At 40.7% G+C, this 27,581-nt stretch overlaps 1 protein-coding gene across 7 annotated transcripts in view; it reads left to right on the top strand.

The window, feature by feature from the left end:
* Positions 1-27,581, top strand: part of DPP6 (dipeptidyl peptidase like 6) — an 828,258-nt gene that overhangs the window by 318,137 nt on the left and 482,540 nt on the right. Inside the window, exon 1 of one of the 7 annotated variants that reach the window (XM_045003880.1) lies at positions 23,973-24,038. The exons of the other annotated variants lie outside the window; for them this stretch is intronic. Coding sequence (XP_044859815.1) covers positions 23,988-24,038 — 51 coding nt within the window. The 5' untranslated portion in view covers positions 23,973-23,987. Of the gene's footprint in view, positions 1-23,972; positions 24,039-27,581 lie in introns of those variants that run through there. 7 annotated transcript variants of the gene reach the window in all.

The raw sequence follows: 27,581 nt of genomic DNA, 5'->3' as shown, positions 1-27,581 counted from the left end.
ATTTAAGCTTAGTACCAATGTGGACACAAGAACAAATGGATATAAACTGGACACTAGGAAGTTTAGACTTGAAATTAGATGAAGGTTTCTAACCATTAGAGGAGTGAAGTTCTGGTACAGCCTTCCAACGGGAGTAGTGGGGGGAAAAGACATATCTGGCTTCAAGACTAAGCTTGATAAGTTTATGCAGGGGATGGTATGATGGGATAGCCTAATTTTGGCAATTAATTGATCTTTGATTATTAGCAGATAAATATGCCCAATGGTCTGTAATAAGATGTTAGATGGGGTGGGATCTGAGTTACTGCAGAGAATTCTTTCCTGGGTGCTGGCTGGTGAGTCTTGCCCACATGCTCAGGGTTTAACTGATCGCCATATCTGGGGTCGGGAAGGAATTTTCCTCCAGGGCAGATTGGCAGAGGCCCTGGAGGTTTTTTGCCTTCCTCTGCAGTGTGTGGCCCAGGTCACTTGCTGGAGGATTCTCTGCACCTTGAGGTCTTGAAACCACAATTTGAGGACTTCAATAACTCAGACACAGGTTAGGGGTTTGTTACAGGAGTGGGTGGGTGAGATTCTGTGGCCTGCGTTGTGCAGGAGGTCAGACTAGATGATCATAATGGTCCCTTCTGACCTTAAAGTCTATGAGTCTATGAGACATATGCAAATCTAAACGCTCATTTGAGCAAAAAGGGCTGAAAACAAGTCTTCAGCATTAAAGTACTTGAATGTAAAAAATGTAAATGAATGATGGGTGGAAGCTGGCTCAATTGAATTAGGAGTTGACCTACTAGAAAATGAGGCACCAGCAATAGACAATGTAGCATAACTACAGTTGTGACCTCCCATAATTAACAAAATTACTGCTTAAGATCTTAGTTGATTTATTGTACATTTTGTAGCAATCTTTTTTCTCCTTCCCCAGAAACAACAAGCATTCGTAGACTTAGAGAGAACTAAAGATGGAAAAGATCATTTAGATCCTCTAGTCCATAGATCCGACTGCCATTCAGCCTTGTCCAGTACTTTGTCCAGTTGTGCTGTGAATAGACTCGTGTAGTGAAGGATTGTTTCTTGTGTCACTCTCGCTGGGAGACTGTTCTGCAGCCTAATTGATCTTGCCCTTTATTAACATGTTTGCTTCTATTTAGCTTCTATTTGTATTTGCTCAATTCCATCCCATTACTACTTTTTATACTTTCTTTTACCGCTCGAACTCAGTATTATCCCACCTTTAAATACCTCTGCATGATCACTCGGTTCCCCTTTATTGTTGTTTCCCCAAGCTCTAGAACTGAGTAGGGTTAAATTCTGCTGTCCCTGTTCATGTAGAGAGACAGAGTAGGTGAGGTAATATCTTCTATTCCAGTGGTTCTCAACCAGGGGTATGCGTACCCTTGAGGGTACACAGAGGTCTTGCAGGGGGTACATCATCTCATCTAGATATTTGCTTAGTTTTACAGCAGGCTACATAAAAAGCACTAGCAAAGTCAGTACAAACTAAAATTTCATACAGGCAATGACTTGTTTATACTGCTCTATATACTATACACTGAACTGTAAGTACAGTGTTTATATTCCATTTGATTTATTTTATACTTATATTGTACAAATGAGAAAGTCAGCGATTGTTCAGTAATAATGTGCTGTGACCCTTTTTGGTATTTTTATGTCTGATTTTGTAAGCAAGTATTTTGTAAGTGAGGTGAAACTTGGGGTACCCAAGACAAATCAGCCTCCTGAAAAGGGGTATATTAGTTTGGAAAGGTTGAGAACCCCTGTTCTGTTGGACCAACTTCTGTTGGTGAGAGAGACAATCTTTTGAGCTTACATAGAGTTCTTCTTAGGTCTCACTCTGAGTTAGTTTCCCAAACCCGAAGAAGAAGTTGGTCCAATAAAAGATGTTACCTCATCCACCTTGTTTCTCTTAATATTCTGGGACTGACATGGCTACAGCAACACTTGTCCATGGAAGCAGTTCTACTTTAGTCAATATGACTACTCTTCTGAGCTTGGTGCAGATATGGATGATTTGCAGTTTTGCACCCAAACCATGCAAAATTCATGCTATTACTTCTGTGTAATAAGATGAAACTTGACTGTTTTGCCTGGAGTTCGCTGTGAAATTATGGGTTCATTGGAACCTCAAACTCAGAGAAACTCCTGTGTGCCATAGTAACAATGAAAGCAATTCATAGACTAAAAGAAACTGGTTTCAGCAAACCTCCTACCACACATATGGGGCCCACATGGAATCTTGAGAAGGCTGTTAACAACTACAGTAACAGGGAGGGAAATAGAAACAGCCACTATAGCTAATACCTAACTGAGATCACACTTGTAGTCAATAAATGACTCACCGATCCATGAAGATGATACTTTCACACATCTCTTGAGCTCCTGTTTTCTTGTCTCAGATCAGAAGTTTAAACAATTTTCAGAAATCTGCCATTAATGATATGGCTGATAAAAAGTCATTTAAAAATCACTCTTAAGGGGTAGTCGGAAGAAAAATTCAAGAGACCGACTGCTATACCAATAAATCAGCTGAAATAAAATCATTATATGTGTGTATGTATTCTATAAGTATGCACACACACATTAGATGGTGTATATATATAATGCACACGAGACATATATAAGAAACCAACTGATATAACTGAGATGCAAACAGCCAAACTTATATAAGTAACAAACACATAACCAGCTGATAAAATAACTGTTAATTTTAAGGATGAATTAAGTATACTCAAATGGTCAGTACTCAAATATTAGTGAGTGGTAATTCCAGGGACTCTGAATAAAGAAATTCTGAACATACAGGAAATATAGTTAAGAAAGGTAGAGAAAGAAAAAGTTAATGACCCATCTTAATGGCTCAGATAAAAGAGCTGATTGTTAATATACCGAGAGATAGTATAGAGTAATCAGGATAAAACAAGAATATGAAATACAAGTAAGAACACTGCCTTATGAAAGACCAGACAAATAACAGAAAATAAATGCACTGAAGTTTCATGAAAGTGATTAACTAATTTGAAACATTCACAAGAGAATTTAACATCCATTGTAAATTGAAGATTTCCAGGCATCTCATACTTAAAGGGAGAGTAAGTGACAAGGGGACTTGCTTAGTATGAAGACGTGATGTACTTAAGGCACCAGACTAGCTGTCAGGAGACCTGGGTTCTATTCCTCAACTCTGCTACAGACTTCCATTGTGACCTTGGACATGGGGGGAGACACTTACTCTGTGCCTCAGTGCCCTGTCTTTTCATTGCCTCTTTTGGGGATGACTTGCACCCCTGAGGGTGCAGAGAGGCAGTGATCCCTGGACCTTGGATGTGGAAGGCAAATCACAGTAGAGCCAGAAGCCAAATAAAATGTAAAAGACTTTGCTTGGAATTAAATATTTTACCCACATGAATAAAACATTGAACAGCTATATGGGGAAGTGTCCTGATCTTTCTGACAGACCAAGTAATTTTTCAGCTAATCTCATAGCTAGTCCTCCGGAGCCGAGGGCTATCACCTGTCCTAAGGAACTCGGAAGGTAACACCATGAATTATAATAGTATGATTTTTGAAGGAATTACTACCTTTTATGCAAACACATCCCTCTGAGGTCTTAAGTCTCATTTTCAAATACAGTCCTCCTTAGATAAGCTACTTCTGCCAAACTTCCAAAAACTTATTCAGAAGATTTAATTGAACCTCTCTTCCTTGTGAGAAGGTGCTACACATAGGCAAAGACTTCCATAATAATAAGTTCCCAAGTCTAGATAGGCCCCCCTCTGATTGCTGCAACCATTAGGCCCATTACTACCTGCACAACTGGATGCACTACGCAGCCATACTTTCCCTTCTTTTAATTTACTTAAAACTGGGATAGTAGCACATAGCTCTGTGGTGCTGAAGAAATCTAAAGACCTGTTGGCCTGATCTTCCTGCAGAGCATAATTTTGCATGATCTAAATTATCAAGTGTCCAACAATTCCCTCAGCTGGCCTATTTTAGAGCCAGGCCCCATTTTTCCCCCTCTCATGGTAGTCAAGATATACAATTCTGTTGTGACAAATATAAGGCGATTCTTTCTTGGAGCTGCTGGATACAGACATTCCCTGTAGTTCTTGCTGGCACTCTGATCTTACAGGGCCTCCCTAAGTCCTGTCCTGGATTCAGCAGTCACGGAATGGAGTGTCAACTAAACCAGGGGTTCCCAACTGTGGTACATGTACTCCTGTGAGTACACAAGGCATCTTGGGGGAGGGGGTGTGACGGGTTGGATCACAGAAACCCCCCTGGGAACTGCCACCTGATGTGCCAAGACTACCTCTGCTCCTGTTTTCCCTGTCAGCTCAGGACTCCAGCACCCTGTCTTGCTGAGCCAGACACTCCTGTCTGCTCCAACAAAGGGTCTGAATTACTTGCTCCAAAACTGCAGTTTTACCTGAAAGCAACTAACAGAAGTGTGCTTGTCTTTAACACCCAGATGCCCAACTCCCAATGGGGTCTAAACCCAAATAAATCCGTTTTACCCTGTATAAAGCTTATGCAGGGTAAACTCATAAATTGTTCACTCTCTATAACACTGATAGATAGATGCACAGTTGTTTGCTCCCCCAGGCATTAATACATACTCTAAGTTAATAAGTAAAAAGTGATTTTATTAAATACAGAAAGTAGGATTTAAGTGGTTCCAAGTAGTAACAGACAGAACAAAGTAAGTCACCAAACAAAATAAAATAAAATGCGCAAATCTATGTCTAATCAAACTGAATACAGATAAGATCCTCACCAGTTCCAGTATGTTCCCTTTTACAGACTAATCTCCTTTTAGCCTGGGTCCAGCAATCGCTCACACCCCCTGTAGTTACTGACCTTTGTTCCAGTTTCTTTCAAGTATCCTGGGGGGTGGAGAGGCTCCCTCTTTAGCCAGCTGAAGACAAAATGGAGGAATCTCCCAGGGATTTAAATAGACTTTCTCTTGTGGGTAGAGACCCCCTCCTCACTCCTATGCAAAGTCCAGCTCCGAGATGGAGTTTTGGAGTCACCTGGGCAAGTCACATGTCCATGCATGACTCACAGTATTTACAGGTAGCATCCATTGTTCACATGCTACCTTGAACGTCCTCAAGTAGACTTCTTATGTGGATTGGACAGTTCCAAGATCCATTGTCCTTTAAGTATTTCCTGATTAGGTACTTAATTTCAACATTCCTTTCTCCAGGAACTGACCAATGCTCTACTAAGGTTATTTAGAAATCAAGCCAGTACACAGCCAACATTCATAACTTGGAATACAAAAGTGATACATGCATGCAAATAGGATTAATACATTCAGTAGATCATAACCTTTACGGAAATATGTTACATGGCATATGTAGCATAAAAACATTCTAAGCAGATTCTAAGAGCCTTATGAGAGGTACCATCACAGGGGGTACATGGGAGAAATTGTGCAATTGTGTAATGGTGGATTTTATTGCTTAATTATTTTATTTATTGCACTTTCATAATCGGCTACTCAGACAAAGCTTTAAAACTCTGTAGAAATTTGGTACATCTTGAAGTAAATTGACTACCATAACAATGAGAACACAGCTACACAGAGACACTGACGTACAGACCCTCACCTCCAATCACTGTACAGCAAGGGTTCAGTTGCCCAGCAACCGTCCAGTCTAATTGAGCTCAGAACTTAGGGGATTTGGTGGTGGGGTTTTTTTTGGTTGTATACCTCGCACTATAACTAGATCTGTACATAACAGTGAAATATGGACAGAAGGCTAAAGACAGGTAGTGTTAAGCAGAACACTCAAAGTGTCAGTGATGAGAAGGATAAGGGTACATGGCCAGCTGGTAGGTCTGGAAGGGGGTACTCAATAAGAAAAGTTTGTGAACCTCTGAAATAGACCATAGGTCCTACTAGCAAAATGTATATCTCCATTCAGAGATTGAGAGTTACAGTTCAGGCCCATGTCTGTTTAATATCAATGCCATGGACTTTCCAAACCTGTAAATAAGGCACCCTACCATTTTATATCATAATATTAGAGTAGAGGTGCACAGACAGTTTCAAAGAGACAAGCTAGCTAGTAATTAGTCTTTTTTATCATTCTGCTTGTATATTAAATAGATTACATTCCTTTTGAAATGCTTGTAAAAATAAACAGAAATGGATAAAATTGGCCTATAATAGTTTTGATTTTATCTTTTAAAAATCCATAACTTTTCAGAGGACTCAGCAGAGATATTACCTTCTCTTTTCTCCGCCCACCATTGATTGCATTCAGAACAGAATTAATGATTTTCTTAAAGGCCTATTCCCTACAGAAATGAATTTAGAAAAATCATCTGCCCTGACAAAACAGGCAGAATTTCTCTAAACCAAGCGTTGTATTTTTTTTTTCTGACTAATGAACTGATCCTTGAACTTGGATGACCTGCACAAGCACTTCAGCTTGAAAGGTAGTTTTCATCGCTCAGAATTTTCAGTATGAGCTTTCCAGCTATGCAAGCAAGGACATTTTTATGAATGTGCATAGCACCACAGATAAATGATGAATTGTCCCATATGGGCTTTATTATAGTCTTGAACTCACTGAATGTGACTGGTAACTGAAGAGGGATGAGGTTTTGATGGAGAGAACAGGGGAAAAGAGAAGAAAAGGGAAAAAGGGTGGCTGATATATAATATGCCATAACGTTATCTCCTACTCTAAGCAGTGGAGAAGATTGTGGTATCTCAGATACCTGTGTGGTGACTGGAAGCTGACTTTTTAATGGTGACTATTAGGTGTTTATTTGACCGACCACTCACATTTTTTCACATTCAGACCTCTAACATCTACCTGTACAATAGCTTGTAAGCTGAGAGGCTTCAGTCCAAAAGGAAATTTGTTCAGCAACTTATAAGTAAGGCTAAGATTTAGTCACGGGTATATTTAGTAAAAGTTGTGGACAGATCATGGGCAATAAACAAAAATTAATGGCTCGTAACCTGTCCATCACTTTTACTATATAAATACCCCTGACGAAAACTTAACAGCTCCTGGGGCCATGGGGTGCTGCTGCTCTGGGGGGCCCCAGGACACCGCTGCTCTGGGGGGCCCCGAGGGTCGACAACTAGACTCTGCGCTGGCCACGGGGGCTGACTGCCCCCAGCCACCCGCTGCTGCGAGGCCCTGGGGAGCGCTGCTCAGGTGCTCCCCAGGGCCACCCCAGGACTCCTGTTGGGTGCTCCCTGGGGCCACCCAGGACTGCTGCTTGGGCCCTCCCCTGGTCCAGCCTCCCTGGGTCCGCTGCTCAGGGGCTGCCTCGGAGCCAGCCGTAGTGGCCGCTGCTCAGGGGCTGCTCCCGGGACCGCTGCTTGGGCATTTCCTGGGGCCGCTCCTGGGACTGCTGCTCGGGCGCTCCCTGGGGCCAGCTGCCTGGGGCCGCCCAAGCAGCGGCCAGTACAGGCTGGCCCTGGGGACCACCTGAGCAGCTAGCCCCGGGGCTGCTCCAGCAGCTGCTCTGGTGGCCCTGGGGTCAGCTGCTCCAGCCACTGCAGCTGTGAAAGTCATGGAGATCTGTGGAAAGTCACAGAATCTGTGACCTCCGTGACAGAATTGCAGCCTTCGTTATAAGGCCTAGAAGATGAGCTTATAATGAAAGTGCACAGCTGTGATTATAACATCACGCTGCTGGGCTCTGAACTGTATGGGACACAGAGCACAGTAAATGGCTAAATGAAAAAAAATCTATTGTTTTGCTATCTTTACCTATATTGGTTCACATTCTGCTGCATTCACTGTGACACTGGGAGTAGAACTGCATCAATCTGTCATACTGAAACTCAGAGATTTGCCTCCTTTTTGGTTTTGCAACCAGACCCAAATGGGGCCCAGTTTCACCAAAACCACTTCATCTGAAACTGGGCTCCTCCTGGACTACACAATGTCCTTCCCTTCCATGAGAGACCATGGGCACATGGGTTAAGTGACTTGCCCAAGGTCATCAGGACATTTGTGGCAGAGTCAGGAATTGAGCCCCATCTCCTGATTTTCACAAGACCATCCATCATCCTCTTTCTATCTGTTATCTACCTTGCTCCCAAACATCTCTTGCTTCCAGCCTTTCCTTTACTGGTCTCCTAGTTTTCTCAGGTCAAAAGCATACATTTGAGAAGCTCTCCATATACCTCTGCTGTTGCTATCTGTTCCTTTTCTCCCATGATTCGATGTACTTTCAACGTGGGAACAGCCAATAGAGATGAAAGGATTAAATGGAACATGAGACTCCAACTTTTTGGCTCTGTATGGAGATTGTGAACCTACAGTAAAAATGTGGCATATGTCTGGAAAGTGTGCTGTTCCCTTTATCCCATGTTACTTTTCATCCATTTGTATGGATAATTACATCACCTCAGTCAAAATATTCCATTCAGTGCAGAGTACCGACACTTGACATTCAGGTAAGATTAAACAGTAAAGATCTACAAGTCACACTTCACAGCAGAGAGGTAAACGTCTCCTGGCTGCTATTCCCATGCTCAGTGCATGCACCCTCGCTAGACTGGGTACAATCCGATCGCTCTCCACTGTGAGGCAGAAGAAGAATTCTGGTAAATGTAAATGGGTTACATACATAAGGGAGACATGATGGCAAGAAAAAAAGAAGAACTCTAATTCGAGCAAGACACAACAGTGCTATCTACCTCTGCTCCAGCTTTCCTAGCTTTGGGCTATACTGTTCCTGGCATTCACGTGGGTGCACAGGGAGGGTTGAAAGAGTCTTTCCCCTACCCCTATATTCTGAGCTCCTTGCTCAAGATGTCAGGGAGAATTGCAGACCCTGCTTTTGATGGAGGGCAGGGACTTCTCTCTACGTGTGCAGTCTACCCATTCCCTTTGCATAGCAGGGAGTACAGATTGGGGTTGCGCCTCTGTAGCCACAGTCCTTCTCCCATGTGTATCTGGGGTGGCGCAGCTTTGTACCATAACCTTGTCAGCGCTGTGCCTTCATGGCACTGTCAAGCCCATGGCAATTTAAGTATATAGCAAACTGCATTTAATAAGTAATACAGAAATAATCAGTTCTCTAACCCAGCCCAAGCTAAGGGGGACCAAACAAGACCCAAATGGGCTTAGAAGTTGCCCTCTTTGGTTTTGAATGCACTCGTGGCATTTATTTAAAAGGGCTGAGAAGCATTTCAAGTTCCAAATCAAGATGATCATAACGATTTTATGTGATATTTTTCTGTAAAAGTTACAGGGATCCTCATTTGCCCTTTAATGATCTTAGCTGGCAGAACAATGAATCTACTTTTTATGCTGTTTTCAGGCCTTGGTCAACTGATGACAATGAATGGGGCTAAATTATGTACTTCCCGGGTTTGGTGGTGGTTTTTTTCAACAGTTCATACAATTTCTTGACTTGTAGCAGGGTTGCTCTACCAGAAACTGAGGCAATTTGCCAAAGGCTAATGATCCAGTTTTATGATTTAGTTTCCTTGGCCAGATCCTGAGCTTTAAAGGAACTAATAATTTATTACATCACTAATCTCTAAAATGCTTACAAAGCCTCCCATCTAACCGCATCAGTACTTTAAGCCTGATATTATTTTGTTCATGTTTCTGTTCCATTTTGTTTGGAATCAATACATTAATGTAAGTACTGAACAGCTACTGGATTATATGACCCAGATAATTTTGCACAGCTTGCTACCACAAGGATTTATAAACAGAACTACATGATGGAGAGGCATATAGGAAACTGCAGGTTTCATTAGAGGAGAATGCTGGGTCTGTGAAATTATCTTCCTTTTATATCATCTGCCATTAAGCTTGATGCTCAATCAAAATGTTTTTAAGTGGGGATGGAGCCTAATGTTCTGGACACGGCCGGTGTTTTTCTGCTGCTCCAAGCAGACTCGGACACTAAGCTCTCAATTTTCAAAAGTAGCTAGTGATTTTGGGTGTCTCAATTTTTAAGTCCCCAACTTGAGACAGTGGAAAGGAGCCTATGCCATTTTTATAATGTGCCCTTCTCTCTCTACTCCCCCTCCTGCCAGCACCAGCAGTCATGCTTGGGGCTTACCAGAGAACCTTTCAACACCTTATAGGATGCTGAATGTAATTATAAAACATGGCATTTATATTGCATTATCCCATCAGAGGATCTTTAAAAAAGTGAAGGAAGTTGAGTCTCCCAGTGCTTCTGTACTAAGGTTTGCTATTCTACAGGTGAGGAAACGGGCACTGAGATGTTGAATGGTTTGGCCAATGATACTTGAAGTTGGTGGGAACTGCAGGTGCTCAGCAGCTGTGAAAATCAGCCCCCTTTTATTTGGAAGACTAAAGTTGGTTGTAGGAGCCTAACGTTGGCCCCCCGAGTTGGAAACGTTTTGCCCTTGTTGTTTTCTGAAATGCAGTGGTGTGAAACCCACCGTTTGCAAAACAGCACTCTTCTCACAGACAAAAATCCTTTTCTTTTTAACAAAACAGCCTCAGTTGGGGTTTGTGGCCCTCACCTATCTAAATTGTTGTATTAGCATAGGAATCGCCAAATTGGAATGCCATAAACTAATCTTCTATTGGGTCCAATGTTGTTTCTAACAGTGACTCATGCTAGGTATTTCAGGGGATTAAGTGCTTCAGGGGAGGAAGAGGGGGCTCCCTAACTAAGTATCCACCCACTAACTTGATCATTGGGCCACCGCTATCAAAATGTAGTAATAGACAGACCCCTCCATCACTTCTGCTTCTCTAGTAAACAGCACAAAGAAATCTATTTCCCTGGGGAACATCAGTATCTTACATCCACTTCTACGCACATACCTCCTCTCCCCTCTCCTGAGCACATCCATGCACATACACCCAACTCTTGTCCTCTAAATGCAAGCAGTCCAGGATGGTAGCAGTGCACAGGACACCACCAAGCTGAAAACTTGCTATGGCAAGTAGGGTATGTTTACACTGCAGTTAGACACCTGTGGCTGGCCAGTGCCAGCTGACTTGGGCTTATGGGGCTCTGGCTGTGCAGCTGTTTAATTGTGATGTAGACATTCCAGCTCTGGCTGCAGCCTGAACTCTGGGACCCTCCCACAGAACGTCTAAATGGCCAGCAGAAACCTGCAGCAGTGAGTCTCAGAGCCCGGGTCTGCAGACTTGGACTCATTCTGTGGCACTAAGAATAGCTGTGTGGACATTCGGGCTTGGGCTCTGAAGCCCAGGAACGTGGGTGGGAAATGACTACATAGCTGCTTTAGCACCGTAGTGTGAGCCTGAATCTGTAGACATGGACTCTGAGGCTACGTGTCCATTTCACACGTGTGGCGGCACGTAAAGTATGTGTAGCTACATGCCACAGTGAAAAGCATGCTGAGTCCACACTGTGGTGTGTAGCTGTGTGTCAGTGAAAGGCTCTGACAGGGTGGAGGAAAGACTCCAGCAGCTGGATGTTACACTGCTAAAACTAGCAGGGTAGCTGTAGGGCAGGCACTGCTTGGATGTGTAGAGAGCTGTGAAGGGTGCATACCCACAAGGTGCAGGTGTACTTTAACTCTGCTCACCTCCACAGTACCTCACTGTCTACACTGCTATTTACCCATGCTAGTGGGGACGAGTAGTGTTTGTATTCCACACACCACCGGAAGGAGGATGCAGTGTAGCTGTACCTTCAGTGACAAAGCTAGCATTTTTAGAAGGATGGGAGGAGGAACTCAAAGGGTTAGCATCCAAACCAGTTAAGGCCTGGGGATGTAGTTAATTATATCCCTCTTCTTACCTCCAGCTCCGGTCGAGGAAGTATCATACATCTAGCAGGGTAGATAGGTGGTTATGGTAACAGTGGAAGTAGCATTTTACCTCTAAATAGTCATCTCAGAATGATGCAGCTCAGTAATGACCAATAGTTGTTAGTATAGATGGCTGTGAGATGGGTTGGTTGTGTCGCTAATGGGATGATGGCCAACATCGCACAAAACACTGTCTGAATTAGCAGCCTCCTGGGAAGTTTCAGCCAAAAATACAAAGCCCCAATAAACACTGATACTGACTGGGCTTAGATATCACCTGTACAGTTTGTTACTCAAGTTCAGATGGGAGGGATGGAATAGAGGACACTTGTTCTACTGCTGCCTGGGGATAAAGATGACTGCGTTCTCCAAGTCTGTTATTTTTCAAAATCACTACATTTACTTTTCTTAAAAACAGACAAACAAACAAACCCTCTAGAACTGTGTTTTTTAGAATTCAACATTTGGTTAATTAAAATGCAAGGTTATTTTCCTCATTAAAAAAAAAAGTAGTTTGCTGTGCATACTCTTAAAATCTGTCCTGTTGATACTTATTTAATACAACTGTGTTTGCTGTGGCAGAGGGCTAATTTACTTCTAAGTGGCCTCAAAATTGCTCAAAGCTTAAGCAACTGTGAACTGCGATGTAAATAATTCCATGGCTTGAAGCCCATTAACATTCATAACAATCTATGCTTAAAAAGGACATACATACAAAAGCAGAAAACTGCAAGGCATCACGTCGGGTGCAAAATGTCTACCACGAATTAAAGTCATACAACAGGAGATATTAAAAACCTGCTGTAAAAATGCTTTACAAATAACAAAAAAGACTTCAGGAAAAGACTTGAGAATTCCTAGGTAGAACAACTGAAACCGTTCTGTTCAAAACAAAATCCTACCAGATATAAGACCTAGAACTGCTGTATGCATGGAAAATCAGTCTGAGAACTGTAAGGCCAAATTCAAACCTGGTGTAAATGGGTGTGACTTCACTGACATCAGATGAGTGGGACGTTCTTGCATGAGAGATGAATTTGGTCTATTGCATATTATGCATTCAGACCTCGTATAAATGTTTGTGGTTTCACTGAGCTCAGTTGGGCTACTCTAAGCTGGTCCTAAAAGTGACTAATAATTTGGGGACCCTCAGTTTTTGTAGGCCCAACTATAAACACTTGAAGGGGGCCTGAGGATGAGAGGGCAGGTGCTCAGCACTTTCTTACTGTTTTATCAGCACCTCTCAATACTCCTGTGCGGTAAGGAAATGTTGTTATCCCTGTTCCACAGCAGGGATGCTGAGGCTCAGAAAGACTTAAGAAACTTAACCAAGGTCACACAGGAAGCGTGTGGCAGAGCCGGGAATTGAACTCAGATTTCTGGTTAGCACCTCACCACTGGACTGTCCTACATTTTAGATATCAGCTTTAGGGGGTCTCAAGTTGGACATCCAACACTTGAGGTATCCCAAATCTCTGGTAACTTTTAAAAATGTAGAAAAACATTCCTCCTTTACCAATTTTAATCCAAACACACAGGTTTTCAGTGGCCAGTATGTTCAGAAATATTTTTAACAATGAAAATTATTGGGAAGTGTTGTCTTTTGTTGGCATGTGCCTACTGTCCAGAGGATGAAGGCACAGCCTGACACAGTTTAGGGCAACTGCACCTGTGTTTCCCTTTAGCGTTCAGCGGGCTCCCACTCTTGGCTTCTAGCTCCCCAGTCATTGCCTTGATGGGTGGAGACCTGCATCTTGCTGCCTTCTGAGCAGGGTATGTCCAGCCTGAACGGTCCTAGGCCTTCGCTGTGTATTCTCCACCAAAGACAGTCTCTCTAAACAGATCTGCTTGCTTTCTCTTCAGAGACTGGCAATAAGTATCAGGGCTATAGAGGCATAAGTTACCACACAGCTCTTTCTATGCAAGGCTATCTTTTTCTTAAGGTAAAAAGCGTTACAGAGAAAACATTAAAAACAGTAAAAGAACCTGAATGCATGCTAACGTCTAAGTTTACCAGCGTTCATCCCAACTCTAATATGGGCTTTGTCACGAAAACCCCACCCTTGTTGGTCTGTGTTTGGACCAGAGGCACGTTTACCTGGATCAGGAATAAGGCTCTGTGTTAGTTTAAACTGAGGCTATTTATCCAAAAGCCTCTTCTGTGTTTGTTGGTCTCTGGAGAATCCTGTCAGAACTAGTATATGCGGATCTCTCCTGCGGGGATGGCTTCAAAGGCCAATGATGAGGAAGTTCGTGAGTATCCCTCCCCTCCCTGCTAGAGAAGGTACATACAATGCCACAACACATATACAACTGCATTTTTAATACAATGTACCCCACAGGTATTAAGCCCAATTTAATAAAGCTTAACTTAATTTTGAAAGTTTATCTTAATTCCATAAGGTTTACTCAGGGTATTACAAGGTATTGTCAGTCTGTCACACAGCGCATTTGGTTGTTGTGCTGTTCTGCTTGAGAGATTGGTGGACGATGAAAGTTGCTGGTCTCATTGCCAGACTGATTTGGGGAATTATGGACATAACTCAGCTATAGCTGAATGCATGTCAGGCTCACAGAAAGTACTAGGTTTGCAACATTTGTGATGTACCAGGAAGATTAGAGAGATTAGGTAGGTAAAACTTTTGAAAACTTGGTTAGTAAATACGTCACTTATCAGCTAGTAAATGTAACTGGCATAGGGGAAAAGGTTGAATATCTGTAAAGGGGAAGTTTTATAGATGAGATTGTAATGGAAGGGTTAGAAAGATACAGTCCTGTGGCCCTTCCTTGGGTGAATAAGGACTGGGTTCTTTCTTTGACCAACTATGTGTAAATAGAAGAGGATTTATATTCCACAAATCCACATGGATGATAAAATCAGAGTAATAATACTAATTTCCAAGATAAATTTAGCTTGTGCACTCATGCTGGACTCCTAATTTTTCTTTGGTCATTAATGCCCCAGTTTTGTAATGGTCAAACAGAGCTTAAAAACAACAAGAAAAATACCTCAGGATAGAACAGGGTTTATTTATTTGTTGAAGTTCATGAGTCAGCTGCTTGGTTACTTCTTGCCTCTTTATATCACCCGAGGGACTAGAAAATAGCCTGCTCTGGACAGATGAAAATTCCTATGGCATGTGGGAGCTCTGAACTTTTTACAGGGCTAGTATAGCTGATGCCTGATGTTAGGGGTGTCACTAAAGCTCAATGTACTCTGGCTATGCTTAGCTGGCAGAGGTCCCTTATCGGCCATTGTCAGATAATGGAAGTTAGAGTAGCCCCTAAGCCACTGCTTGGGGCAGAACATATCTGCCCTGAGAAGCCAGGGTTTGTAACCAGCTCCCTGGCAATCCCCTCTGTGCAGCTGAGTGTCTGGGCCAATGTGTAAAGTAGAACTCGGTTTAAGTCTGTCTCACATAAGTAATACAGTCAGGATAAATGTATGTCTCCACAGCTAATATTTCAGAAAAAGTCAGGCTAGTGTTTGAAATCTGAATTCAACAGGTCTTTTAGTGGGGCATTGCATACAGAGGTGGCTACGGTGGATAGTGTTAGGCACCACAGCAGTTCATTGACAAGCACTGTGCACCAGACACAGCTTTGCAGTCTAATGTATAAATATATATTTTTCTACATCTTTCACCACTATTTGTGACACATTGCACTTGAGGTGCTCTCCTCAAACAGTTGCTCCCTTTTTTTTCCACTGTCAACTACAGTACTCCTGGGTGGAGTAGGAAATCCTTAGCAAGTACTTATGGTGGTATGTTAATAATTCTGATATATTTGATTTCTTTTTACTATGGTTTGTTTTTAAATGTATGCGGTAGCAGAGCATAGTCCAGTGGTATTACAGAGAGAGATTTATGGTATCAGTATTGCCAGTTTGACTCCACCGTGGCAGAGGAGTGTCTTCTTGATGGCACATCCCTATGTCCAGTGAAAAGGGTACACTGTACTGGCCGTGTCACGCAATCAGTCAGCATAAGCAAAACTGCTATCCTGTGGCTGATTTTCCACACATTAAAGTGGGCACAGAGAGTAATCTTAGGTATGCTGTAAACAATGGGCTAAAGTCTGCTTTCAGATAGACACGTGCAGCCCCACTGCTCTCAGTAGGGTTGCAGGAGTATAGCAGAGGATACAATGTACAGAGTGTAAGTGCACTGAGATGACTTTGGCTCATTATATTTAACTGAAGTACTGCATTAATCCATAAAAGGTTGAGCATCTCAATGTACTGGAAATGAAGCAGCAAAAACAAAAAGTAGCTCTTAAAATATGCTTGTCCTGAACTCGCTGTTATGGTCCTTTCATTGAGCCAGCAAGTTGACACTTGGCTATACAAGTATTCCTGTTGTCAAATTTCTCATCTTGTGGCTTTGGAGTGTGTTATGCCAAACACCAGAATGAGTTTTTACAATATCACTAAGAACGGTGGTGCCAACTCTGGAGATTTTATTGTGAGTCTCATGATTTTTGGTGTATTTCTAAAAACCCCTGATGCTGGAATAGAGAAATGCATGGGAATTTGAAAAAAAAGTTCATGATACCCAAGAAAACTGCAAACATGAAGCAAGTGCAACCTAAAGGCTCAGAAACCAGAGGGCAAATAAAAAGAACCAAAATTGATATATAAAATCTCATGTATTTTTAAGACAATCTCCTGATTTTTAGGCCTGACTTATGATTTTCAAATGCTTGCGTTGGCCAGACTGTAAGAACCTGACAAAGACCATGTCTGGTTTTGGTCTTAGATTTTGACACTGAACACCGGACATAAAGGGTGTTAGAGCATGTAACTAGAATCAGTACCTCAAGGAGCTAGTGACTAGGGGCTTGGTAGGGACAGTGGAGGATATTAATTGCCCAGATGTGTCTTTCCACATGGTTCACTGAGATTTAGCCACATGATTCTCATTCATGAGTTGTGTGGCTGAAGTCCTGAACTTTGGGTTGAAAATGTAGTTACCGACAGTGGCCAATCCTGTACGCTGGCAAAAGGGAATAGAGGGAATACAATTTATCCTCCCTAATTTACTTTCTTGCACTTGTGGACCATATTCCCACTTCCTGTGTATGGCTGGGGGAGAGGGAAGCAGGGTCCTCTGGGTGGGTGGAATTTTGACTCCTGTCATCATGCCTCAGTTAGTCAAAGCTGAGAATACCAGATTCAGGACAAACTGCTCAGACCTACCCCGAACTGGTGGGTATTCTTCCATAAGATATACCAAGCCAGTAACACAAGTAAACTTCTGGTCTCACCACTCTGGTTAACGAGAAGTCAGAAATTCAGTCTCCATAGATATCCCAGCCTTTGTTTCACCACCCAGACATTAGATTTAATTATGAGTGGTTGTTTAAAACTAATTTCATCACACAAAAGGTTCTTCTCATCGGAAGAGATCAGCCACATAGCCAAGTCAATATACAACTCAGATCTTACCCAATAATCATGCTGTTGCCAATCCTTTAGTATCTAATAGCTAAAGGTTTATTTATAAGAGAAAAGAAAGAGGAGAGAATTAAAATGGTTAGGGAATTCAAATACATACACTCATTGCAAAACTCTTGTATCAGGTTTGAAGCAATGATGAAATAAACTGCTGGCTTGTAAAATCTCTGGTAACTTAATTTACAAAAGATTGGATAGGTCCTCACTCCATTGGTTAGCATGCTTCTTTTAGTATAAGTACAGAGATCAGAGCAGGAAAGAGGCAAAATGGAGATGCTTCCAGGGCCTTTTATACTTTCTCCCATGTGGAGGGACTGCTCTCAGTCTTAATTTATGAAAAATTATAGGCACAAAATGGAGTCCACAGTCACATGAGCAAGTCATATGCCCTTGTGTGCTCTGATGCCTCCTAAGAGCAGCCATTACCCATATTCTGGCTAAGGCAACCATAGAAAGGCTCACAGAGTCCTGGATAAACTTAATCTATGGCCCATTGTGTTTGTTAATGGGCCATCAACTTGAATGGTTCATTCACAATGTACTGGCTAAACTGGCTGCAAACTACCTGGTGGGTGTTACTCCAGGAGCAAATACATTCGACATACTGGTACATAGTCAATATTCAGAACTTCAGATATAAAAATGATACATGCATACAAATAGGATAATCATATTCAGCAAATCATAACTTTACCAATGACAGCTGACATGATAGACTTTGTACAAGATTTGTTGCAATTGATTAACAGTGGCAATATTAATGATATAACTGGTCATGTGTCCATCATACAGCATCACAACTCTGTCCCTCTCCAGTCCGCCCCCGCAAAGCCACATCCAGCAGCATAGTTGCACCAGTGTGCTGGGGAGAGTACTGTACACCATGACAGGTATATATGCAGCACAGTTTTCTCTCCAGCAATGGGGAGGGAGATTGTGATTCCCAAAGTCACAGTCTCCCTCCTGAGCTGCTCCTAAATCAACAAAGTTCCTTACTATGTGCTAGATTGCAGCCTAACAACCCAGCCCTACATGATTTTATTGGGCAAAGCTGCTTTATGAACTGCTAAGGTATCTTACCACCTTCATATGTTTTTATTAGTGGGATGGTATCAGGTTACCTGCACTTAGATACCAAGGTAAAAGGCATCTTAGAAATATCAAAGATGGATTGTGCAATACAGTGACACAACTGGAGCCCCTTGAATGGTAAAATGGTGAAAATACATTGAAAATCCCAGCCATACTCCATCTCTCTGATATTTACTGTATACAGTACAATTGTGTGTTGTGTATATACAAGAGAAACAGTGAGGCTTAGTGCATAGAGGACTGAACAAGGACTCAAAACACTGGGGTTCTAGTCCCAGCTCTACTAGCCAGCTGAGTGACCTTGGCAGGTCTCAGTGCCACTCTGTGCCTCAGTTTTCCCATCTGTAAAATGGGGATAATGACACTGATTTCCTTTGTAAAGAACTTTGAGATCTACTGATGAAGAGCACTATAGAAGAGCTAAATGTTATTCATTATTATTATATATGTAAGAGAAAGAAGATGAGATAAAAATGTCCTGGAATGGATAATTTTAATAAGATAGCTATTGTATGTGCAGATAGTGTATGAAAGGAAAATACAGGAGGAATGAAATTAAAGCCGAATATAAAATTAAGAAGAAATATGCTGATTTGGGAAATAAGACAATAGGAAAAAATAAAAAATAAGAAAAATAAATTTTAAAAGGTAGAAATTGCTTAACAGGAAATAGGTGGCAGTAGATGCCTATAGGGAAAGGAGAGTCTGTTAGCAACACTACCTGTATGATATTGAATGATAAATACATTTTTTAAATGTTTGTCAATTATGTCTTTCTAGATAAAAATGGACACAGCTTTAAAGCTGTTGAGACATGTAGAGTGATGGCTTACTGAGAGCTGACGGTGGGTTCTGCACTGCCCAGTAATTACATGTGTTACACTGCCCCTGCCCCAGGAGCTTACAAGCTGAACGGACAGTGCAGTAGGCTTATTATATACTTGGATCTAGTACAGGCTCCCAGCATTAGTGATGTCCAAGAGAGTTTACTGGGGAAGGGATTGAAGAAAGGGAAGCAAGGTGACTGGGACACAAGAAGAGAGAGATGCAAATGTAGTCAAAGAAATTTGGGGGAAGGTAGAAAGCGGACGGTCGGAATGGAAGCTTGGGAGGAGCAAGGGGAGCCAGCGAGTAGGCAGATGATAATGAGTCAGCAAGAGATTGGCAATGAGAAGAGTTTGATCAATGGGGAAAACAAAGGGTTTTTAATAAGGGAGCCATGTTGACAAAACTGAGGGAGAGGACGGAGCTATAACAATTCTGGGGGAAAGGATTTTGTTATGCAAAGTGGTATTTGTTCCATTTTCACATTTTTAGCAAATGTCAGTTTCCCTTTAGAGAATCCAAAGTCTGGAGTTGTGTTCTTCATCTCTCTCTCTCTCTCTCTCTCTCTCGCTCAGGTCTACTGTACTTTTCTTACGAAGTGTAGTTCATCTGGTAAATGATCAGTGGGTTAATAAAAGGAGGGCAGCTATTGATTTGAAGATTAAAAACCACTGGACTGTTGGCACTTGTTTACTGAATGGAGCCTGAGTTTCGGGTCACGGTGTATAGAAAGAAGGGGTGGACTTAATGTTGATCAGGCTTGATAATACCAACTCGGCTCCATTCTGCACCCTTTCAGGTCCCGCATCTTAATCAAGGTAGTTACTGAATGCCACTGCTTTAACATTTGTGGGCTTCAGCCTTTTGAATACAGTGAAAAGTGATTTTTCTAAAGCACATGTTTCAGGTAAAGGAGTTTGGCAAATTAACTCTTCTTGATGATTTGCAAATTAGGCCTTTATCCTGAAATCTACACCCAGGGAAACAGTCAGATTGATATGTTGGAAGCCCACAAAGCTGTCAAAGCATCTTGTATTATTCGAAACGGGATTTAATTCAGATGTAACCATCATTTCTCTTGGCTCTAATCATGATACCCAAACCACAAAGAAGAAAGCCGCAAGACCGAATAGTGTTCACCTTGACCTTGACCCAGGCATACAGTGCTATTTCTAAGCATTGATCAATGCAAGTGAAAGGATTGCACTGAACAATTTTCAGCCTGTACACTCATTATGGGAAGTAAGAGTCAGAAGTTCCCATTATGCTTCTGAAGGCAAGGAACTGTAAGGTGGATTCTTTTTCTGCTTAAAGAGACTGGCTCAAATATGATTAATAGATTGCATTTTGGATAGCCACTGGAACTAGATGAATTGCATACTGTACTATGAACACCAATAGGAGAGAGAGGGTGGGCAGCATTAAGATAAGAACAGAATGGGCCAGGTTCTGGCCTCTTCTTCAGTAGTTTAATTGCAGCAGCTTAAAACTGACTACCTGAGGAGGGGAATCCCTCTCCCTGTGTAAGGAATCCCCAAGTGGCATAAGGCCAGCACAGCATCTCTTAGGCCTGGTCTACACTGGGGGAAGAAGGGGGGGGGGATCAATCTAAGATACACAACTTCAGCTATGAGAATAGCGTAGCTGAAGTCAACGTATCTTACATCGACTTAGAATCACTTACTTCGTGTCCTTGCGGTGCGGGATCGACGGCCGCCACTCCCCCGTCAACTTTGCTTCTGCCTCTCGCCAAGCTGGAGTTCAGCAGTCGACGGGAGAGCGATCAGGGATCGATTTATTGCACCTACACTACACGTGATAAATCGATCTCCGATAGATTGATCGCTACCCGCTGATCTGGCAGGTAGTGTAGACGTACCCTTATACTACTACTCTCCCTGTTCCAAGAATAGAGGGAGTTTATGGGACGTAGGGGCATGGCCTGTGAGCCTCTATGTCTGGCTGATCTTTAGCTGGACCAGAGAACTTGGTCCATTGTCATCTTCATTCACACCAAAACCAACCTAGTTCCAGATATATTGATGGCCTTCATCCAGTGTCTATTCATTTCCCCCTTCTCATGTAAAGATCTTCCTTCTCCTTCCCCTTCTAAGCCTTGGAATTAGTACAAGAGTTCTGTCACAGAGACCTGGAAAACTCTGGAAAAATAGGAGGCCTGGTAGTATAGACCTCATATTGTCTTTGGGGACTGGCTGGGATACCTAGGTACAAACAAAAGTGTAAATTTGATCACTGAGATAAGAGCAGCTTTCACAGATCAGTGACTCAGTTCAGACCTAATATACTGCACTTCCTCATTCTACAACATACATATAATCGGACATTAAATCCTAAATGAAATAATTGCAAATCTCAGGTGAAAATGCTAAGAGAAGAAACTATGTGTATTGTACAAGGTTTTTTTGCACCATGTGATAAAAGGGAAGGATGAAGTTTCCTGCATCCCAACCATTTTTAAGACATTTGATTTGTAAAGTGCCAGAGTCCCAGCCTGGTCCCGTTGATGCAGTTCTTACCAGACAGATATGTTTTTAGTGGCATATAGCGGATATCAGTTCAATTCTTATGGCTTTATTGCAGGCAATACAGTTACCTGAAGATTCTCGTTGCTTAATTTGCTACTCCTTTTTTGAGGGGGGAAGTGTTATACGACTGCTTCACTTTTCAGTATTAATTTATTTTGTCTCCATGTCATCACTGCTCTACATACAGCTTAGCTGCAACTACTACATTCTTAAGTACAAATACCACATAACTTCAAGGGTACATGCTAGGGATTCTTGTATCTTCTAAATCCCGAGGTGCCTATGAATATGAAATTTTTTTATTTGTCGTTTCAATATTAATTAGATTAATAACAAATGGTCATCATGATTGAAAATAGAATTGGGATCCTATCCCTAATCAATGTGATTAGAGAATTTCTGAAACTCATTACATCTAATTTGATGCTTTACTTAATAATAAGTTTCTCTATCAGACATGAGGGGCTTTTATTCTTTATTAAACAAGGATCCAATCATGCTCCCATCGGGGGAGGGATAGCTCAGTGGTTTGAGCATTGGCCTGCTAAACCCAGTGTAGTGAGTTCAATCCTTGAAGGGGCCACTTAGGGATCTGGGGCAAAAATTGGTCCTGCTAGTGAAGGCAGGGGGCTGGACTTGATGACCTTTCAAGGTCCCTTCCAGTTCTAGGAGATTGGTATATCTCCAATTATTATTAAATTAAAAGTTAATGGTAAAACTTTCATTGGCTTCACTGGAAGTAGGGTCAGGACTTTGTCATCAAACATTAGAACAAACTTATCAAGAACTAAGGAAATCCACAAAACCAGTCTGTGTCTTCTAAAACTAATACAATTTTTTCTCTTATATGTGAACCTAACTTGATAGTCATTTTAGAACTTATTCAGTTTTTTATGTCTGTACGGATTTTGCCTTCAGAAGTGCACTGATGACCCACTGCAACTGTTAGCAGCAGGATTTCATCCCTATAGCTTTAGATCTATAGATCTTTGCCTCTTGAGCTAAAGGAGAGTTGGTAGCAGTAGCAGGCTGTTAATCCTCAGACACTAGAGGGAGACATGAGATACACTTTACTAGTGTGTTTCACAAGTACTTCATGAGCACTAAATAAGAATGCTGAAATTTGGTCCTGTGTACACTGGAATCACAGTACCCAACAACACTATGCAATATTTCAGTTTCCAGTTAAAACTGTAGGTGAAGTTTAGGCAGGTGGAATGTAAATCATGAAGAATGAACTAGAATTTGGATAGGATACTGGGGATGTCCTCTCTGCTCTTGTGAAAAGAGCCATGTAATATTTAATGACCATTACAAGTGAAGACCTGTTTTTGTGTTTCGTCTGAAAGACTGACTTCCAGAACCACAGTGCTCCATTGCACCATGCTTTGGATTACTGTTTGACTCAGAAAGAAAAGTGAAAACTACTCAATCACCTTGGGAACTTCCTGGAGCATTCTGTGGTTTTTCTTTTGAGGTCCACCTATCAGAGTCCTGACCATGGCTGATGTTGCTTATCTAGCGTGATGTGACTAGATTGCATGCTGAAGTGATATGATTGCAGAGGGGTTTTTTTGTGATAGCTACTAGAACAATCAGATAAAGATCTGCCTCACAGTCAGTACTTGCTCAAAAGAAATAAGAATGTTCTATAAACAAATATATTTACTCTTTCCAGAAATGGATGGTGAAATAAGGAGTTATTTTTTTTACTGAAATTGAGTTTCTAATGCTCTTAATCCTTAGTTTTCCATTTGCTGAATTTATGCCAAGGAACATAATTAAACAAAATCGAAGCTACTGCATGAGGAAACTCTTAGTATCATTCCACTAGAGATTATTTCAGACATTTTTTAATGTCTGTTCATTTCCATATATTTTGAAGCAGCTTTGGGTTTTATTAATACAGGATTAAAGCAATCCCTAAGTAAGTTAAAACTAAGCGTGACAGTGTCTCAAACCACCACCATTTTCAGTTCATGTGTCTTCTTAAGTTTGGATGTCTGACAATATTTTTTTCCCTGACCTAAATCAAGCATTGGATGGATCAAGGCTGCTCCCTCTATGATCTCTGTAGAGCGTGGTGTTGTTTTTTTTTAATGTCATGTTCAGCTATTGGTTACTTTGTGCTGAGCTGTGAACTGTGTGGTTATTGGAAGCAGCATTAAAAGCTAGGGAGTGCCTCTGTTTTCAAGAATAACTAGCACTTTACTGTTTTGGACATCAAGCTGATGTAGAACATACTTGCTGCTACATAGGATACATATCTGATCTGCAGGCATCAGGAATGAACAAATCAAAATTGTCCAGAGTGAAGAGATTTAAAAAATTGTGGAGGGTGAGTGAAAAATATACATTAGCCTACTCAAAAAAAAATGTAATGGTAAAAAATAAATTATAAGCAGGTGATCTATTTCAGGACAAATGACTAGCTGCATGTGCATTATCTGATCAAACTTAACAACGTAGAATTTGATTGTATATGCTTTGTTCCTTGGCAAATTAATTTCATTGTAACACATTTTTGGTAGGCACGTTTAGCTTCAATTTGATATGGTATGAGAAAAGTTTTAGAGAATTTGAACGAGAAGCAGTGTTTGTACGTAGAAACCACTTGCGAATACCAGCCTGATTTCTTCCATGTCCTTTAAAAAATAGATTTACTGTAACCTGTGTATAGAATAGCATTTTTTCATTCTCTTTCCACTGAAACTGTATTTCAGAGCTAAGGGTAAGGCTGGTATGAAAAGTAAAACACAGTGTGAAGCAATCTTCTTAGTTTTACCTTCTTGGAAAGTGGAACAAAATAGAACTGTCAGATTGAGAGGGGGGAAGTTTGAAAAAGCTGAAGTATTTTTTCTTGCCATTGATAATGAAGTATTTTTGAGATTATCAAGGAATAAATAATCTGCAGTACCCACGCTGATATTATACATATTTCAAATTTACATTGTTATCCACTGCAATGGTCAAATGAAATCAATTCTAATATCATAGCATCTTACTCCTAATGGCTCTTGTATAGTTTGTGGGATTGTAATATGATCACAGAGAAATCATACAGATCATTCTTTGGAATAAGTAGCCTTAATTTGATGCAACAAGTGAAATGGTTACATCTGTCATGTCTCCTGAACTATTTTCTTCAGTTTTGATGGAACAGATTTGGGGTATTTTTTGTATTGTAAATACATATGACATAAACATGGATTGCTTTAGGAAAGCTTTGAGATAAATTATCTGTATGTGTTCAGAATATGGGAACTGGTATAACTTAATGAAAGTGCACGAAGTGGCTTGCATACAGTTATTAAATAACATATATATTTTCCATGACCTGAAATCATTTTGATTTACTTCACAATATTGATTTGGCTATTTAACATTAGCTGTGATATTAACTGGGAAATTGATGATTTTCATGATTATACAGCTATTTGTAATCAAGAGCAGAGTAATATGGGATTTCCCTATTTTAAACAGTCTATCTTGCAAAGACAGTGATGTGTTTATTTAGGTATTTGTTTATAGGAAAATATGCATTACTGCTTGAGTGAAAATTACATTTTAATCACCAAACCATGTTTCAGTTGTGCAAAACAGAAACTATTCCCTCGAAAATTAAGGCATATCCATTACACATAAGTAGACATTATATCATATTAAGTGACATGAGATAATTACTGCTGTCAAAGCATAAGCACTTCAACGGGCTTAGGAAGCAGTTTAATTTTAAGAAGGCAAGATGTCCTCCTTGAATAGAAATATTTTATTTACATATAACTTTTTATAGTGTTCTGCTGCTTAGCACTTCATCTTTTAGCATCGAGAAAGCTGGAAACTGGTTGTAAGAGCTATTTAATTGTAAGAACTTAAGCTTCCTTTATTTAGTGCACATACTGCCTACCTACCTGAAGCTCTTGTACCATTTCCATCACCCTGGTAGCTGGTATTTTAAAGCTACATAGTTCGAAATTAATTTCTGGAAAGGAAAGTTTCAGTTTTCAGTTTTATTGTTTGCGGTTTTTTCCTATTTCGGACTATTCCAACTAGAAATACACTCAAGCCTTGCAGAGAGTTATTATGGCTGGAATTAGACTATAATGGATGGACATTTTACCATGAAGCATTTACAGTTATAACAGACCATAATATTTTTAAGCAGTAGATTATATATCTGAATAATATGGCACATGCTCTCTTCACCCACTTAACTCTGACCCTTAACTTGCTCAGTGTTGATGGCTATATGAAAGTCATGTTTTACATAATACTGATCATTAACATCCCAAACAGTAGCTCTCCAGAGTTCTTCCCACCCTGTGGAATACCGTAGTAAACTGAATCCAATACCAGATAAACTAAATCCTTAATTGTTTTGTGATGATGAATTCACGGGATGATTGCAGAAAGGTTTAGAGAGCCTTCTCCTTAGCAGGTGTAAATAATATAGCTACATTGAAACCAATGCAGTTATGCTATTTTATGCCAATTGAGAGTGTGGTCCATATCATTAATTCTCAACTCCCCTTTTAAAATGTATTAATAATAATAATAATTGAATGCAGGAAGTGTTTATTAAAATAAGAAAAGTTTCAGAGATAATTCTGAAATACTGTCTCAAATTAATTAAATTAAAACAATGCTTGAATATTATCAATTATATTCACATAATAAAAGAAAATTGTGTGTTACTGAATAAACATCTAATTTAAATCAGCAAAAGGCAGTGAAACTTTGCCTTTATCCTTTCCTCCGATGTCCATTGAAGTCAATGGAAAGCCTCCTATTCTCCTCAGTTGAGTCTGAAATCAGGCCCCTGGATGCACTCTGGTTTCCAAAAAGTGGATGATTTATATGACGGCCGATTTTTCAATAGTGCTGAGCACTCAGCCGCTCCCATTGAGGACAATAGGAATGGCTGGATACTGAGGATTTAAAAAATCTAGCCACATTTGTGCTGCACAGCTAGACTAATTGAGGACAGAGGGACAATTTTACTGCTGCTACAAATCTGAAGAAACATTTAATCAAGGCTACATTTGTCCCAAGGTTGGCGGTGGGAAGAAACCCTACTGTGTTTGATTCTGAGTGTGTTTGCTTTAAAAAAAAATCTGTTTGTAGTAATTAAAAAGATTGAAGATTATAATTAATTTACATATGGGGGTGTCTTGAGGATTCATTAGTAACGTTTGTTAATGTGAGAGAAGTGTTTAGTTAACATTTGTTCCATGCTTTTATACACAGGGCTAAGTATTTATTTGTGAACAAGAAAAGGAATTGTCATGGAATCGTATGAAAATTGATATGAAAGGATATAACAGCTTCTTTTAGGCCACTGCAGGCTCTTCTGTAAGCCTTTAATTAGAAAATGTTTAAAGCATGCATTATTTACTCAATAGAATACCCCACTGTGAACGTACACATAAGCATTTAAGCGCTATTTTAAAATCGATTTTGACCCAATAGAAAAGAACAGCTATAAAAAAAGCTATTTTGTGCCAAGTTTTTGAAGGGGATGTGTACACAGTAAACATGCATTGTAACTCCCCTGCACCTCTCCCCGGCCCCCTAAAATCCCAACCCTATAATTTATTTAGAAAAATACTAATGGTGCTGGGTTGAGGCAATAGCCACTCTTCAACATCTAGCTCAAGGAACCATCAAGGTTTCCATCAGAAACCTGTATTTTCCCACCTTTATAATTTGTTCATAAATCTGTTTGAAGTTGAAAATTGGTTTAAAAAGCATCAGCCCTGAAGCAATTTCTCTGTCTTTCTTTTTCTCTCCACCTTCAAAAAACAGTCCATGGGCTAACTGCTTTTCAGTAATATTTACAGAGAAAAAGAGTGATGACCCTGATGTTCCTACATCCTCAAAA

The sequence above is a fragment of the Mauremys mutica genome, chromosome 2, assembly GCF_020497125.1.
Source record: "Mauremys mutica isolate MM-2020 ecotype Southern chromosome 2, ASM2049712v1, whole genome shotgun sequence".
Lineage (NCBI taxonomy): Eukaryota > Metazoa > Chordata > Testudines > Geoemydidae > Mauremys > Mauremys mutica.
This window is presented reverse-complemented; position numbering and strand designations above follow the sequence as displayed.